Genomic DNA, 14,239 nt, shown 5'->3' with positions numbered 1-14,239 from the left:
CAACTTGTAAAGGTTAGTCTGACAATAGACAACATATCAGGCTTTTATTTTCAGCCACTGTGAGGGAAGTGAAACTTCACGTCTTGCGGTCAGCTGCCACTCAGAAGAGTAGCACTCTGTTTTAATTCCACTCTCTGCCAAGCTGCAGGCGAGCTTTGCTATGGCAGCATGACTGCCTCTGTCACTTCGGCCTACCACCTTCACCGGCGTTTATTTTGGGTCCACGTAGAGAAGCCGCTCCTTGGTATCCATGGAGACCTTCTCAGAACTGGCGCCATGGGAAATGAATATAGTGGACCGCTGGTGGCATTTGGGATTTGCTTGCTGCTGTTCTTCTGCCAGAGGAAGGGAACTGAAAGTGAAATTATTGGAGGTGATGTTTCAATCTGGCAGAGGGGACCAAACACATCTGCAGAAAACTTAATGTGTTTTTGCAGTGGGTGTTTAAATTCGATACTTTTAAATCACAGGCTATTAACAATCAGTTGAGAGGCTAAGTGCTCCAGCCAAGGACAAGAAACATCAGTTAGCAGTATAGGGGCAGCCTACCCTCAGTTTTCAAAATCAGTTCACAGTAAGATTTCACGGCAGATCCACCATCACCACTGGGAGGAATATTAAGATTCAATCGGAAACATTGTAGTTAATGTGTAGGTTAGGAGGTAGGTCATTCATAGCTTATGAATGTACATCATTAAATCTAAAGTCAGTCAAAACTGTCGGTGATATCTTTCAAAGAATCCATCATTAGGTCTAGACTAAGTTAGTCTGCCAGTGGAGACTCAAGGAAAGCAGTGTTTGGCAGAGCACCCACCTCTATCTATAGGGTCCCAGAATATGGGCTGTTATTAGTGGGCTATTTTGGTGCGAGAAGCCCTTCGATTAATGCCTTTCAAAGGCCCCGTGTGCGATGGCTGATGTCGTTGTTCATTGTCTGCAGTGGTGTTGCCATGGTTCCTAAAAATAGCCACAGTGCGCATACCCCCGACATGGCAGGGCACTGAGCTGCTGCCCCACCCTGTGTACTAGTCTGCTACTGACAAATGGCCCTGGCATAAGGGGCTACAAGGAAAAGGGACTAATTCATACCCTTCTTTAAGATTAAAGACCTGCTTGACACGTTTGTTTGACTGCGTTTGAAATGCTGGGATATCCCTGTGCAGAGGGACTTGTCAACCTTATCAGAAGCTGAGTGGTATAGCACTTCTTCGTTTCAGATATCTAGAGCTGAGTTTTGGAGTAATGTAAAGAAAGACAGACCCATGTGTCATCTTTGACTGATGGGAGTATCTCTGAACCCCGGAGTTGGTTTCAAAGCAGCTGACGAGCTCATCTGTGGAGCTCGCGAGGGGGTCATCACTCTGAGACGGGGAGGAAGGCGTCGCCTGCGTGGAGAGAGTGCCGCCAGTGTGGCTGTCCTTTAGCTCATTGATCGCCTCCTTATTGATCATAGCTGCACAATGGTACGGCCCATAAATTCGATTGGTCAGTGCGTTTTGTGGCTTGGTTCCTGCTGAAAACGTTTAATGGTTGCTTTTGATAACAGCAATTGTCCTCAGAACGTTGAGTGACCGTGATAACGTTGATCAGCTCGAGCAATGATTAGTTAATTTCTGCCATATTAACCACTGCTTGGTTGCTAGGAGCAGGAGGAAACACTTCAGCATTCAGCATTCCTCCCTGCTACTAGTGTACATGATCAAATTATACAATGATATGTATTCAGATAATCAATTGGATAATCAATATGAACATTACATACCATCATTGGATATCATCTTAAATATGGACTGGGCTTATATTCCTCTTCAGTTCTGTTTATGACCTGGTTTTGAGGGACATTATAAATCCACCATAAAGGGGCCTTTTATTGGTAGTGTTGAATGTATTACCAACATGAGTCCTGGCCTGCATGCACTTCAACCCTCTTTACTACACATTAACAAATTACATACAGGAAACTAAACACTACAAAAAAACCAAAAAAAAAAATCCCTCCTTTTGCAAGTCCTCTTCCAGTTAGCTCAAGCTGCATTTTAAAAAGTCTTGGGACAGTGCAGTGGGCAGTGTTTCCTCGTGACTGAATCGGACCCTACATTTGTCTCCACCAAAAATCCATGAAGTAGTCACATGCCCATGGAGGACTAACATGACTTTAACCATATGGGGGTTAAATATAAGTTTGTGGTGAGGCACCCACTCACCACTTGATCTGATTTGTTGGTGTTCTTCTGGCGCCTGAGACTGGTTGGTAATGGGCTTAATGGTTTTCTGGCAGATGGGCTGCTACATTGACCTCACTGCCTCTGTGTGGCAAGACGGAGCCTAGGAATCCTACCTTTTCCTACTTCGTGTGTGTGTGTGAGACACAGGCAGGCTGCACTAATAGACAAAAGCCTTGTATATGCTGATGTTCCCTTTTTGCTCACTAAAAGACTTTATGGAACATATGGTAAAGCAGGTAAGTGTGTCTACAGATTAGTACAAATTTTTTTTTCTGAAGCTTGAATACAGCCCCAAATCTAATATTTTCAGCATTGCATTAACCTATTTAAAATGAGGCCACCATTGTTGGGGGAAGGAGGGGGTATTGTCTAGCCCACATGACTGAAATATGCTTGAAATGTGACTGAAATCTCTCTTTCTGTCTCTGTCAGAATATTCGACCGTTACAAAATGCCCTTGGGTGAGGACGGACACTCTTGGAAGAAGAAGACATCCGACATCAAGGAGATCTATGACTTCAAAGATGTTTTGGGCACGTAAGTCTTAGCCCCAGTATAAAGGACACTGACGATGCACAGCTAGTGGATTTGTGCTAACCCTAACCCACAGCATTGCTTCAGCGAACGTGCAGTGCAGTGAGACATAAATACGGCCAGGAATGAGCACTCTTCTTCTACAAAATGATATTATTCTAAATTGTATTATGCTTGTATTAATAGTGTGATCTTGGGAGTGAGAAGTACAGGCAGGATACATTGAGCTGCTGTTAAATTTGCTATTGAAGGTACTTTATTTACTAAGTAATTGCCAAATTCTACACTGGGACATGATGCTATGATAAAGACTCTGTAAAAAATTGCCAAATAGTGGGACATTAACCGAGAATTAGCTGCAGATTTTATCAGGGTATTTAAATGTGCAGTTTAATGCATGTGATCAAACTTCATTTTAGCCCATTTTTGGTGTGGTCAAAATCTGCCCTGCCCTTTGGAATATTAAATTGTTGTGGCATTCATTTGCTGGTATTTGATGTTTTCCAGTTAATCCACAAAAAAGGTAATGGATGCGGAGCAGAGGATAATGCAGTTGTTTTGTTTCCGCTTTCTCATTTGGTGTTCCCCATTTCCTTTTAATTGTTATGGCTGGTTTGCTCAACACAATTAGGCCTTATTGTGTTAAAATGCAGTGGCAAACATTGGGGTTGGCTTACTTCCGTCTCTGTTTACTATTTGCCCAGGCCTTGAACAGGGATTGTATTTAATGTGCGGTTTAATGATGTTTTTCTTTTTCTGAGGGGGGGGGGGGGGGTGAGAGAGAGGGGGAGAGAGAGAGGAAGAAGGAACAGAAACCCCATTTCATGAAAGGCAATTCACCAGGATGTACTCCAATACAGGAACCACAAGGCTAAACTTGGGTACTGTGTGCCTGACCTTTCTGTCAGCCAATATAAAAACTACCCTCCCCCCCCATCTCTCAAGGGGTTTATCAACCACTTCCACCATATGTTGCCAGTCTTTGGTGACCTTGTCCCGGTTGGTGTGTGGATGTGTGACCTGACCTCTGGGGTCAGCTAGGGATTTGTAGGCCTAGTTTTCCCAAGCTGAGCTTTCTGGAGTGGAGCAAAGTCTCCAGGGCCCTCGGTGAGTTATCAGACAGTAGTCCGAGGTCCTGCTTTGCTTGGTGGGATGGGGGTGGGGGGTCCTGGGAGAGGGCAGGCAAGGGGAGAGAGCGCTTAAGCCTGTGTTCTGGAAAATAGCAGCTTCCCTGTAGTGACTTCAGCTGTTCAAGCCTGTATTTATGAAGTGTGAACTGTATGATTTTTGCAGCGTTTTATGTCATAAACACTCTAGCCAGGATCATCTGACCTTGTAGGGTTAAGTTTGCAGTTGCATACTTTTTAGACCTGAAATTAATTTTCAGTGTGAAGGCTACTGCTGATATACTGTTAGTTCAGCAGGCTAACCTGTGCTCAGGAAAACAAATGGTCTGTGGTTACTGCATCGGTCCGGGCTGCCGAGTAGGAAGGCGGCATTTAAGCCCCACAGGCCTTCAGTGGGTTTCTCTGGAAGTGTTCTTTCTGCTTGTGGAAAAGCGCGCAGGTCAGGCAGAGTCATGGATGTGAGTTTCAGCTCCGTCTTTTGTCCAGGCTCGGCTGGGGAAAGATCACTCGCTCTCTGCATTGCTTAGCTATGAGTTCACTGTGGGTTGGTTGTCTTGGAAACAGCAGCAGACACTTTCCATATGGACTACAACAGTTGCTATGGAAACAAAGTTTTTATTTTTTTTATTTTCTATTAATAATCTGGCTAGCGAACATATGAGCATTTGTGAAGCTCAGTTTAATCTGGCTGAAATTATTATTTTTTTTAATCAAGGTTTTTTCATCCATGTATGGTGAAGGCAGTTACCTGGGAAAGCCCTTCTTCACATGGACATTCACAAGCGGACAGTTTTCCACATTCATCAAAACCTTTACAGTTGATGCTGATATTCTGCTTTTACTGTTACTTCTCCTTTTTGTCCGAAAACCATTATTTGTATGAGAGACAGGAAATGGTCAATTCAAAGGCAGCAGATTTAATTGAGGGCCTAGAATAAGTTTCCAGGACTCTTGGAACTTCAGTTTTCAAATGCAGTTGTGCAGGAGATTCTGGAATTTACATTTTATTTTATTCCATTAAATCTGTTCTGTCCTCTTCCCTCCTTTCTCAACAACAGATAACTCGATGGAACTTAACAGTTCCAGGCTTTCTGTCACTTTCCAATTCATTTGAATGAGGAGCACAACGCCTCGACACCTTCATTAAATTTCAATTGGAGTTTCATTCGTCCCACATTGATTTTCCTTACAAGGAGAAAAAATTGCTTTTAGGTGATATGACTGACTGAACACAAAGCTTTCCTTCTATAAAGTGGTGTGTGTGTGTGTGTGTGTGTGTGTGGTTTGAGCAGTCTTTAGTAGTGTGATGGGCAACATAAATCTAGCTTTAAGTGACTGAGAAAATGGAAGTGGAACTGGAAAAATCAATGGCCCTTTTTCTTGTGCCGGGCTATGTCACAGGACACAGTATCCCTTCACTTCCCTCCAAATCACATTCACCACACTACGCACTCTGTCCATCCTGTTCATAGGCAGGGCCAGTGGCATTGCATCCTGTTAAAACACTCTTGGATAAACTCTGACTAGATCGTCAAATGTAAATAGACTCAAGGCTGATAAGTGTTGTTTTCCTTAAAGATCCCCTCCTCTGACAGCTATCATGCCATTAATCTGCCAGCTTCGTTTATCAAGAGGCCAATAAGTGTCTTGGGTAAATATCTGGTTAAGTAAACTACTGTGGATGCTCTTGCGTAAATTAGACAGACGTTCTTTGTGGAGGATGCATTTTTTCCCCTCTAGAGAGAGAAAAGAGAAAAATATTACCCAACAAATTCTTTTCTAGTTCTTCAGGGACAGCAGTGTACAAAGATAGTGGTGTGTGAATACTTGTTTCTGTAGTTCAGTTTCTTGACTAATTAAAAGAGGAAAAAAAATCCCCCATACTGTTTTACTGACATCATAATCTCTGTCTGCTGGTTGGTTTATCTTCTAATAGTTTTCCTTGCAGTTTCATACCTCGGCTCTTGGATGGTATGAGGCAGTCTCTTCAGCTTTTGAGTCGTGCCTAGTTATTGGGAGGCAGCCGGGACCCAACATGACTTGCTGGCCAATTTTGACCTCATCTGACTGCATCCGTGTTTTCCTGCGGTTATTCACAAAGCTTGGAAATGGAGTATTACATTTTGACTGTGATTTTTAACATGACCGTAGCAGGGTTCCTTTAGTCCAAAATATACTTTAAAGCTGCAGTTGGGAAGATTGTAATGAGTGTACTTGATGATTCAAGAGACTACACTTCCAGCCCCATAACCAGGACAGGAGGCTGCTGTGCACGTTATATAAAATGTCACTGCTGGTCAACAAGCAAGCATAAGTAAGTCTTTACATTTATCTGCCGCTTTTATCTAAAGCGACTTGCAATTATGACTAAGAACTTGAGCAATTCAGGGTTAAGGGCCTTGCTCAGGGGCTCAACAGTGGTAACTTCACAGTGGTGGGAATTGAACTGGCAACCTTCCTATTACATATCAAGTACCTTAACCACTGTGCTAGCCCCGCCCCATGTCTTTTAGACATGAAAATTAATTTACAATATATATTCAGTAAAAGGTCTAATAGAAACGCTCGTGAATAGTTTTAAATAAGCAACAAACATTTAGCCGGCTAGCTCTTGGAGCACAGGTACATACTTCAGCACCAACACCAAACCAATCCGAAGACATTTTGGCAACTTTCCAATAAAATAATAACCATTAGCCTTAATGTCAGAAGCAAGCTAACGTTAGTCCAACTGTAACGTCACAGTGAAATGAGAAATGCGCTAAGGAGAGTTACTGTAACCATTAACTACCATCTTAGCTTTTGATTTTTGTAAGAAAAAAAAATCACAATTAATACAGCTAGTTGTAATTAGCCAGCTAGCGGCTAAGCTACCCGTCACGTAGCACTGTTGCTAATGTTGCTAACTCTCGGTTTTGACGCTCCGGTGTTTTATCTCGGGCTCGGTCTGATTTTCTTTTTTTGAATGATTTTTGTTCATTTGTCCTAGTTTTGCTTGTCTTTGCCGTGTAAGATGCTGCTGGCACAGGAGGGAACAGCATCTTTCTCACCAACGGTGTTTGGCTGTCCGCTTCTGAAGCTGCTCACTGATCGTTTGATCGCGCGAGAGAAGGCACTCGCAGGCAGCGCGTGACCCTACGTCACACTCTTTCATGCCTCTGATTTTGGACTAGGTGGGACATGAAGAGCCAATTATCTGTCTGATGTACTACTGTCAGGACATAGTGACCGCTTTAGAAAATATGACAGTTGTTTATACAGGTTACCTACTGCTGCTTTAAAAGGCTTCGTTGTGATAAATAGGATCAAAGGTGACTGATTGGACATGCGCAACTTGAGCTGGAATATTCCTGCAAGACCCTATGAAAAGGCTGGCCATTTGTTATTATAGGAATCCTTTTTCTGTATGGTCTGCTCAAAGTAGTGCTGTCCGTCATGCAGAGTTGGGCAGTTGGGTTGGCACACCCATCCATGGCTTTGGTCTATGGAACGCATTTGGTTTGCGAGATCGCCATCCTGCTTTTGGTGCAGAGAATCATGCCAGTATGTGCCAGCTCACAACCTCCTCTGCATAGTCATGCCACCTGTGGCCAGTCCCAGCATGCTTTGCAGGAGGACAGGGCAGAGGTATGAACAACAACCTGGGTATTAGGTTTTGTACTTTGGTATGTTGGTATGTATTATATTAGCAGCAATACAGTGAGAAATTCCACGTTTGATATATATCATTTGTTTTGCACAACAGGAGGTGTGTGCGTGTGGGGGGGGGGGGGGGGGAATGGATAAATAATACATCGATACACACCTCCCAGTGTTTAACAGGCTGCTCCCGTTTCTCACACACACCTACATCCTGCTCACACTTTCCCTTGCATACAACAAATTAAAACTACTGTAAAGCTTCACACCACAAACGCACCGTTTTGGGTACTTGTACGTACAAAAGTGATGGACATTCACTCTAACTGACACCAGGCCCTTCATCTTTCTGATGTCATCCACACTACCACGTTTCCTGTCACACTAGCTGAGATGTCTGTGTTCAGATGGCCGCACGCAAAGCCTCTTCAAAAGCTGTTAAAATACGATCCATAAGCCTGATCTCAAGTAAGCCACTTGGACCTTTTGTCCTCTCCCTCCCCTGCCTCCTGTCAGGTTGGTGTGTGATGTGGCCATGCTGATATGGGGCTGCGACCCCAGTCCCTCGCTGACCACTAGTATGTCACACTGCTAAACATCTGCTTACGACCCTGTCTAGGATGGGAGGCCGAACATGGGGTTTGATTGCAACAGCTATAATATAGAGTCATGGAATGCAAACCAGACAAACGGGTTCAGATACAGAAATGTACAAGAAACTGGTGCAATAGCTTCAGTGTTCAGTGTCTGTCCCTCATATCAGCGAATCAGCAAACGATAGAAGGGGATCCTCTGAGATGCAGTGTCGATTGTGCAACCCACTGCTGTGCAGGGGTGCACGATTCATTATTTACAAAGGCCAGTCTTGCGTGTCCTGCCCCTGTGATGTTTTCATGTGGTTGTTCCTGAGGTGCTCATTAGCACTTTGAGGTTGTTGCATAGAAATTACAGCTGGGACTGAGACTATGGGAGGGATTGAGTCTGGCCTCCCAGGTCCTTATCTTGTACAAACTGACTTTAGTCTGTGGTATCAGGCCTGACATCGCTTCTGTATTTCCGCCTACAGTCCGCTTGGGGATCGGTCCTTTGTAGGTGGAAGATGGCAGTTTGACTAATGAAATGTTTACAGGAATAAGTGAAGCAAAAAGTTGATTTTTATTTTTAAAAAGTATTTATTTATTTATTTATTGTGCATGACTCACTGTAGAGAGGGTTTACTACACCGGGAGTGAACCTGCTCTGGCTCCCCATCAAAAAATTAGCATTCATGTCGTAGTTAACACAGACAGATGTAGAGGGATCTTAAAAAGTGGGTAATGCTCAGCAGTAGGTGATGGAACAGATTGGTAGATTGGGTTTGACTTAGTATGTCTGTTCACATGATTGTTCTGATGTCAGTTTTGGTTTTGTAACAATTCTTGGGAATCGATCTTAACGGTTGTGTAGGTGTGCGAGATTAGTTACATTCCAAACCCACGTGGAAATGAGGACGATGACGATGATGATAAAAGTTCTATGAATTGGGTAATGAATCCAGTTTCCTACTTCTTGGTTCTGGCTTGTGGGGTTGGCTAGATAAAGATCAGATCAAGGTGGTGTCTGATGACACCCTCTCTACTTTTTAATTTCTCTTTAGCAACTGTGCCTGAACCATAAACAGAATCATCTCTATGTATGCACAGATACATGCATGCATGCATGCATGCATGCGTACATACACACAAACACATATATATTAATTATATTTTTTTAATATATATATATATATATATATATATATATATATATATATATATATACATTATATTATATATATATATAATATATGCATGCATGCATGCATACACACACACACACACACACACACACACACACACACACACACACACACACACACACATACATACATACATACATACATACATACATACATACATACATACATACATACATACATACATACATACATACATACATACATACATGGATGGATACATACATACATACATACATACATGGATGGATGGATGGATGGATACAGATTTCATTCACAGTCACAGTGGTGGTGCATTATAGTTTGTTCCTTCATGTCTTTGTGTCTATTTCATGAAGGTATAGAAAAGAGTGAAACCAACAACACTTGACACTTTTTCAACCATTACGTTTCAGCATGCAGGTCTTCATCCAGGATGAAGGGAATAATGGTTAAATTGCTTAAATGGACCAAATAAAACCCCAAAAAGGACAGTAATTTGGTTGTTTTTAATCACAAGACTTCTAGGCCTGCGGTAATAGACTGCTTTCGTAATCAAGTATTCTATCTATTAGTCCATCGATTATTCAAGTAATGGGATAAGGAATCATTTTGCTTCATAAAAGATCAGTAGTAAATGTACAACAGAGAATATAAGACAGGTCTCTAAAAATGAGCAACTAATTTTTTTCTATTTTAACAAAAATCAATATTTGTTGCTTACATTGCATACAGTGTCTGTCATCTAAACCTATTTTTAGTGTATTTGCCATATTTAAATTCTGAGTTTTAAATAAAACATTCTCTGAAGTGCATTCTCTGAATTATTTTTGGTACACTGCCACATTGAAAACAGTAGCTAGATTTCTCAGAACGTGGGGCAGTTTATGCGTCCACATTATACAAAAGCTGATTCCCTTAAGGGATATTTGTTTATTCATTAAATTCATTAATTTATTCGAGTACGATTGTATATAAGTCCGTTTACTGTAATGCCTACTGCATATATCCAAAAATGTCAAATTCGACGTGTCTGCCAAAAAACATGACTATTAATCTCACGTAGTTAGCGGACTGGCTACTCTGCCAACCAATCTTCTGTAAAACTGCAGTGGCATCACTGTTCTATGGATTATAAGAAGCATCAACAATTTTTAGTAGTGGAGAAAATCGACAATTTTAGTAGTTTAATTTTTGAGGAATCGAGAATGTTCTCTGTACTTTCACTTGTTCTGACTGGATGAAGTTACAGAGCTACAGGGAGCTTACATAACTGAAATGAACAACATTTCAGCTGTTTCTTAGCCCACATAAAATCAGATTTGAATATTTTTTTTTTTTTAAACTCAGTGAAGCATTTGAAAGACTGAAAATGAAAACAGGTTGTAAATGTGAAATATGTAAAACTGACATAACTTCTAGTTTCTGTTCAGTATATCGACAGCAAACAACAACTAGAATGGCATTGCTCCATAACTCCAGAGGGTTAAAAATAATGGTGTATAAGTTTTGGTTAATTGATTCCGAAATTGGTTAGTGTTTCCATCTGAATGGAGAGAGAACAAGAGACGGGGGAAGAAAAAGGTGAAATCTTTTGGGCGGCGATGACTGAGAGAGGGGGAGTAATGTGCAAATGTTCGTGGCACGGTCCCTGTGTCTGAACGTGTTGTGACCCGGAATGACTGCAAGTCTGAACAACGACGCTCCGGCACACGGGCCCTGTCTGGAGAATGATGGCAAATGCATGTGATCTGGTGCCAAGTATTTTTGGTTTAGTTGTTTTTTTGTTTTTTGTTTTTTGTGTGTGTGTGTGTGTGTGTTGCAACCCACAGCAGCTCATGACGAGCTGTGCGAGTAACACAGAAGAAACGAAAGAAGGGTGACGAAGGTCTAGGCCAGCACGGAGGGCACATTTTTGAGTTATGTTACGGTACGTTGTGTTCATGTAAGAGAAGTATGAGCAGTGTAAACAGCTTCTAGGTTGTTGTTGTTTTTTTGTTTTTGTTTTAAGTTCAAACGAATACGCCAAGAATGGGCGAGGATCCAACGTGGATGGTGCCAAAGAAAAGGAAGAAAGATAACAAAATTGACTCGTCTTTTATATTAATCCGCATAGACGACTACTAGAGAATCAAAAAGCAAAAATATGACTCATCTTCAAGATTCCAAATGGGCATCAGCCTGCAGACCTGTGTTTAGACCAGTGTCCTACATGTGAATGGAGCAGGTACCCCAGTCTTAACTGTTGGTCTCCCCAGTATACAATACATAAATATATGCATCAGTGGTGCAGGTTGGCCTACTTCAAATACATGTAGAGACAAATACAAGAAAATGCCTAACAAAACATGTAACCAAGACAACGCACATAGCCAATCGACTTTAGACAGGGACCAGAGTCAGCAGTCACATTCCCCCAGAGATTCCTTTCTCCCTCTTTCAGGGTAAATTCGGACCCAATCTATGGCATTGTGTATGTTTTTACTAGCATAGCTCCTCACTCCCCCGCGTCGTCAGGCAGCGAAGACCCGTAAAACAGTCACAGAACCAAAGCTAGAGAAACACTCTGCTGTCTTCATCTGGCTTCACAGTCGTGTGTGTGTGTGTGTGTGTGTGTGTGTGTGTGTGTGTGTGTGTGTGTGTGTGTGTGTGTGTGTGTGTGTGTGTGTGTGTGTGTGTGTGTGTGTGTCTCAAATTGTCTCAAACTAATCTGCCTGTAGAGTGTGAATTAACATTTAGTCCAAATCTATGATAGACTCTGCTGATGAAAATTGTAGATCTCGGAGCCATTTGAGAACAGGGATTCTGGGTAGGAGGTGTCTGCATTCTGGGCTCTCAGGTCCAATAAGCCTCTAGTGTGTGCCTGGAGACAGCCCATTCAGACTGGTCCCTGATCTGCAGAGTGGTCCAGCCACCCGGTTGAGAAATGGCCCCGTGTGTCAAAGGAGCCACAGAGAGGAGCAACCAGGATAAGTGTTTTTTGTTCCAGAGGCAAGGGTCTGATCCACTTCACTCCGAGAGGTTGCTGCACGTGTGTTTTTGTTATCCAAACAGACGATTCTGACTGCGAGTTCTGAACACAACTTTAGGGTTAAGCAACTGAGGGTTAACGGCCTTGTTCAGGGGCCCAACAGTGGCTGCTTGACCATGGTGGCGCTTAAAGCAGCAACCTTCTGATTACTAGTCAAGTACCTTAATCACTGAGCTATACGGTGGCATCTTCATGTACATGCATGTGAATACAGTTGACTGCTTTATCCTACACAACAGCCTGGGGAAGCAAAAGGGGGCATGGAGTTGGTCCCTGTAGAGGTGAATTAAATTAAAGTGCAGGGTATATGCATCTTGATGGGACTTTTTCAGGAAACTCCCATGTGTGTGTGTGGCCCAGGTGCAGCGTTAATGTGTGCGCGTGTGCCGACCCTGTGGCTGGTGCTGTCACTGCTGAAGGAAGAAGGAAGTGGAAATGAGTTTGCATATTAATCCTGATAGAAGACAAATGATCAGTTCTGACTAACAAAGCGTCCTGTCTTGGGTAAATGTGGTGACTTATTAACAAATATTGGACAGGTAGAACGCTGAATGGTGGAGATGACAGTAAGGAAGCTCAGCCATCAGCAGAAAGCCGTTTAACAGCATTGGCGCCAAAGAGATTGGCCTTGTGTGCGTTTGTCTTATTTAATCATTAGGTGTTCATGATCTAATTATTAACCAATAACAGAATAGTATATGGTTGCCAGTTTAAACCCCACCACTGCCAGGTTACCACTGTTGGGGCCCCTGAACAAGGCCCTTAGCTCTCAATTCCTCAAGTTATATACAGTTATAATTGTAAGTCGCTTTGGAAAAAGCATCAGATAAATGATGTAAATAATTATAAACCATTCATAAACCCTTTATAAGGGTGATTTTTTTTTTTTGTTGTTGTTGTAAAGTGATACTGCTGGTCCTGCCACAGACCTGCATGCATACAGACGGCTTTTCGCGATGTCCGTTTAGGACTGTCACAGGAGTCTCTAGGGTCAGAAAAGGGAATGGTTGGTTAGAGCTTTTCTAATTCAACTTTGCACATTGGGTAGTGACCAATCAGTGTTTGTCTACAAGTTGCATTTGCATATGAAACTCTCCCCCACTGTGATAAACGTTCTGCATGAGGACAGGGGCATGATGACCTCAGATTGGAAAGGAGCCTCTTTGGGCTTTAGGTGTTTTGTCATTTAACCACCAGTGATTTTCTTGTACGTTATGATCTTCATCCAAAAAGTGTTTCCAGTAGCTCCACTCTGTATGCTAGTAGATGACTTGGTGTTCACTTGTAAAACCACAGCTTGAATCCACTGAAGTTTCCCTGTCACACTTTTACAAGTAGGGTGACAAAGATGAGCTTCTGGAAGGCCACTGAAGCTGCCCAGATTCCCAGAGTTCTCTTTTGCATTATTACATTGGCCGCTCAGAGGTTAATTAAAGTTGTGGTCGGCGCCTGCGTGCCGTGCTGTTTTGGCTTCTATGCTTAAAGTAGCACTATGGAGATGGTTGCCAATTAAAAGTGATGGATGAACTGTTATATCCTTATAGCCCTGCTGCCAAGTAGATGAGCTCCTTGACACGTCACAGAAGTTTCTGTTGATCTTTGAGAGCGATCCGACCAATCCCAGTTGTTTTCGTCAAATGGTCTGGGAACAGCCTGACGAACAGCAGATTCCAAGGCAGATTTGTGATATCCAGGCATTTCCTAGGAGACTGGACACCATGCAATGCTTTCCCTTACATAATGCTGCAGTTACTGCAGACTGTGTATGCCATTGCATCTGCCCATTTGCTGTGTTTAGTCTCTTGTCATCATGCATTGTCAATATCTTGTCAGCATGCGTGAGCGTGTGTGCGCGTGTCCACGGGCGTGTGCCTGCGCCAAACAGCCATCGATGTGCAGCAGCTCATTTTGAGAGGTAATCGGAGTGCAT

The 14,239-nt window shown here is 42.6% G+C and overlaps 1 protein-coding gene across 4 annotated transcripts in view; it reads left to right on the top strand.

The window, feature by feature from the left end:
* camk1b (calcium/calmodulin-dependent protein kinase Ib) overlaps positions 1-14,239 on the top strand; it is a 33,096-nt gene that overhangs the window by 2,874 nt on the left and 15,983 nt on the right. For all 4 annotated transcript variants that reach the window (XM_035520410.1, XM_027020511.2, XM_035520408.1 and 1 more), the window contains exon 2: positions 2,658-2,762. In XM_035520410.1, coding sequence (XP_035376303.1) covers positions 2,677-2,762 — 86 coding nt within the window. In that variant the 5' untranslated portion in view covers positions 2,658-2,676. The remainder of the gene's footprint in view (positions 1-2,657; positions 2,763-14,239) is intronic.

The sequence above is a fragment of the Electrophorus electricus genome, chromosome 20, assembly GCF_013358815.1.
Source record: "Electrophorus electricus isolate fEleEle1 chromosome 20, fEleEle1.pri, whole genome shotgun sequence".
Classification (NCBI taxonomy): domain Eukaryota; kingdom Metazoa; phylum Chordata; class Actinopteri; order Gymnotiformes; family Gymnotidae; genus Electrophorus; species Electrophorus electricus.
Note: the sequence above shows the minus strand (reverse complement) of the source record. Positions and strands in the feature narration are given on the sequence as shown.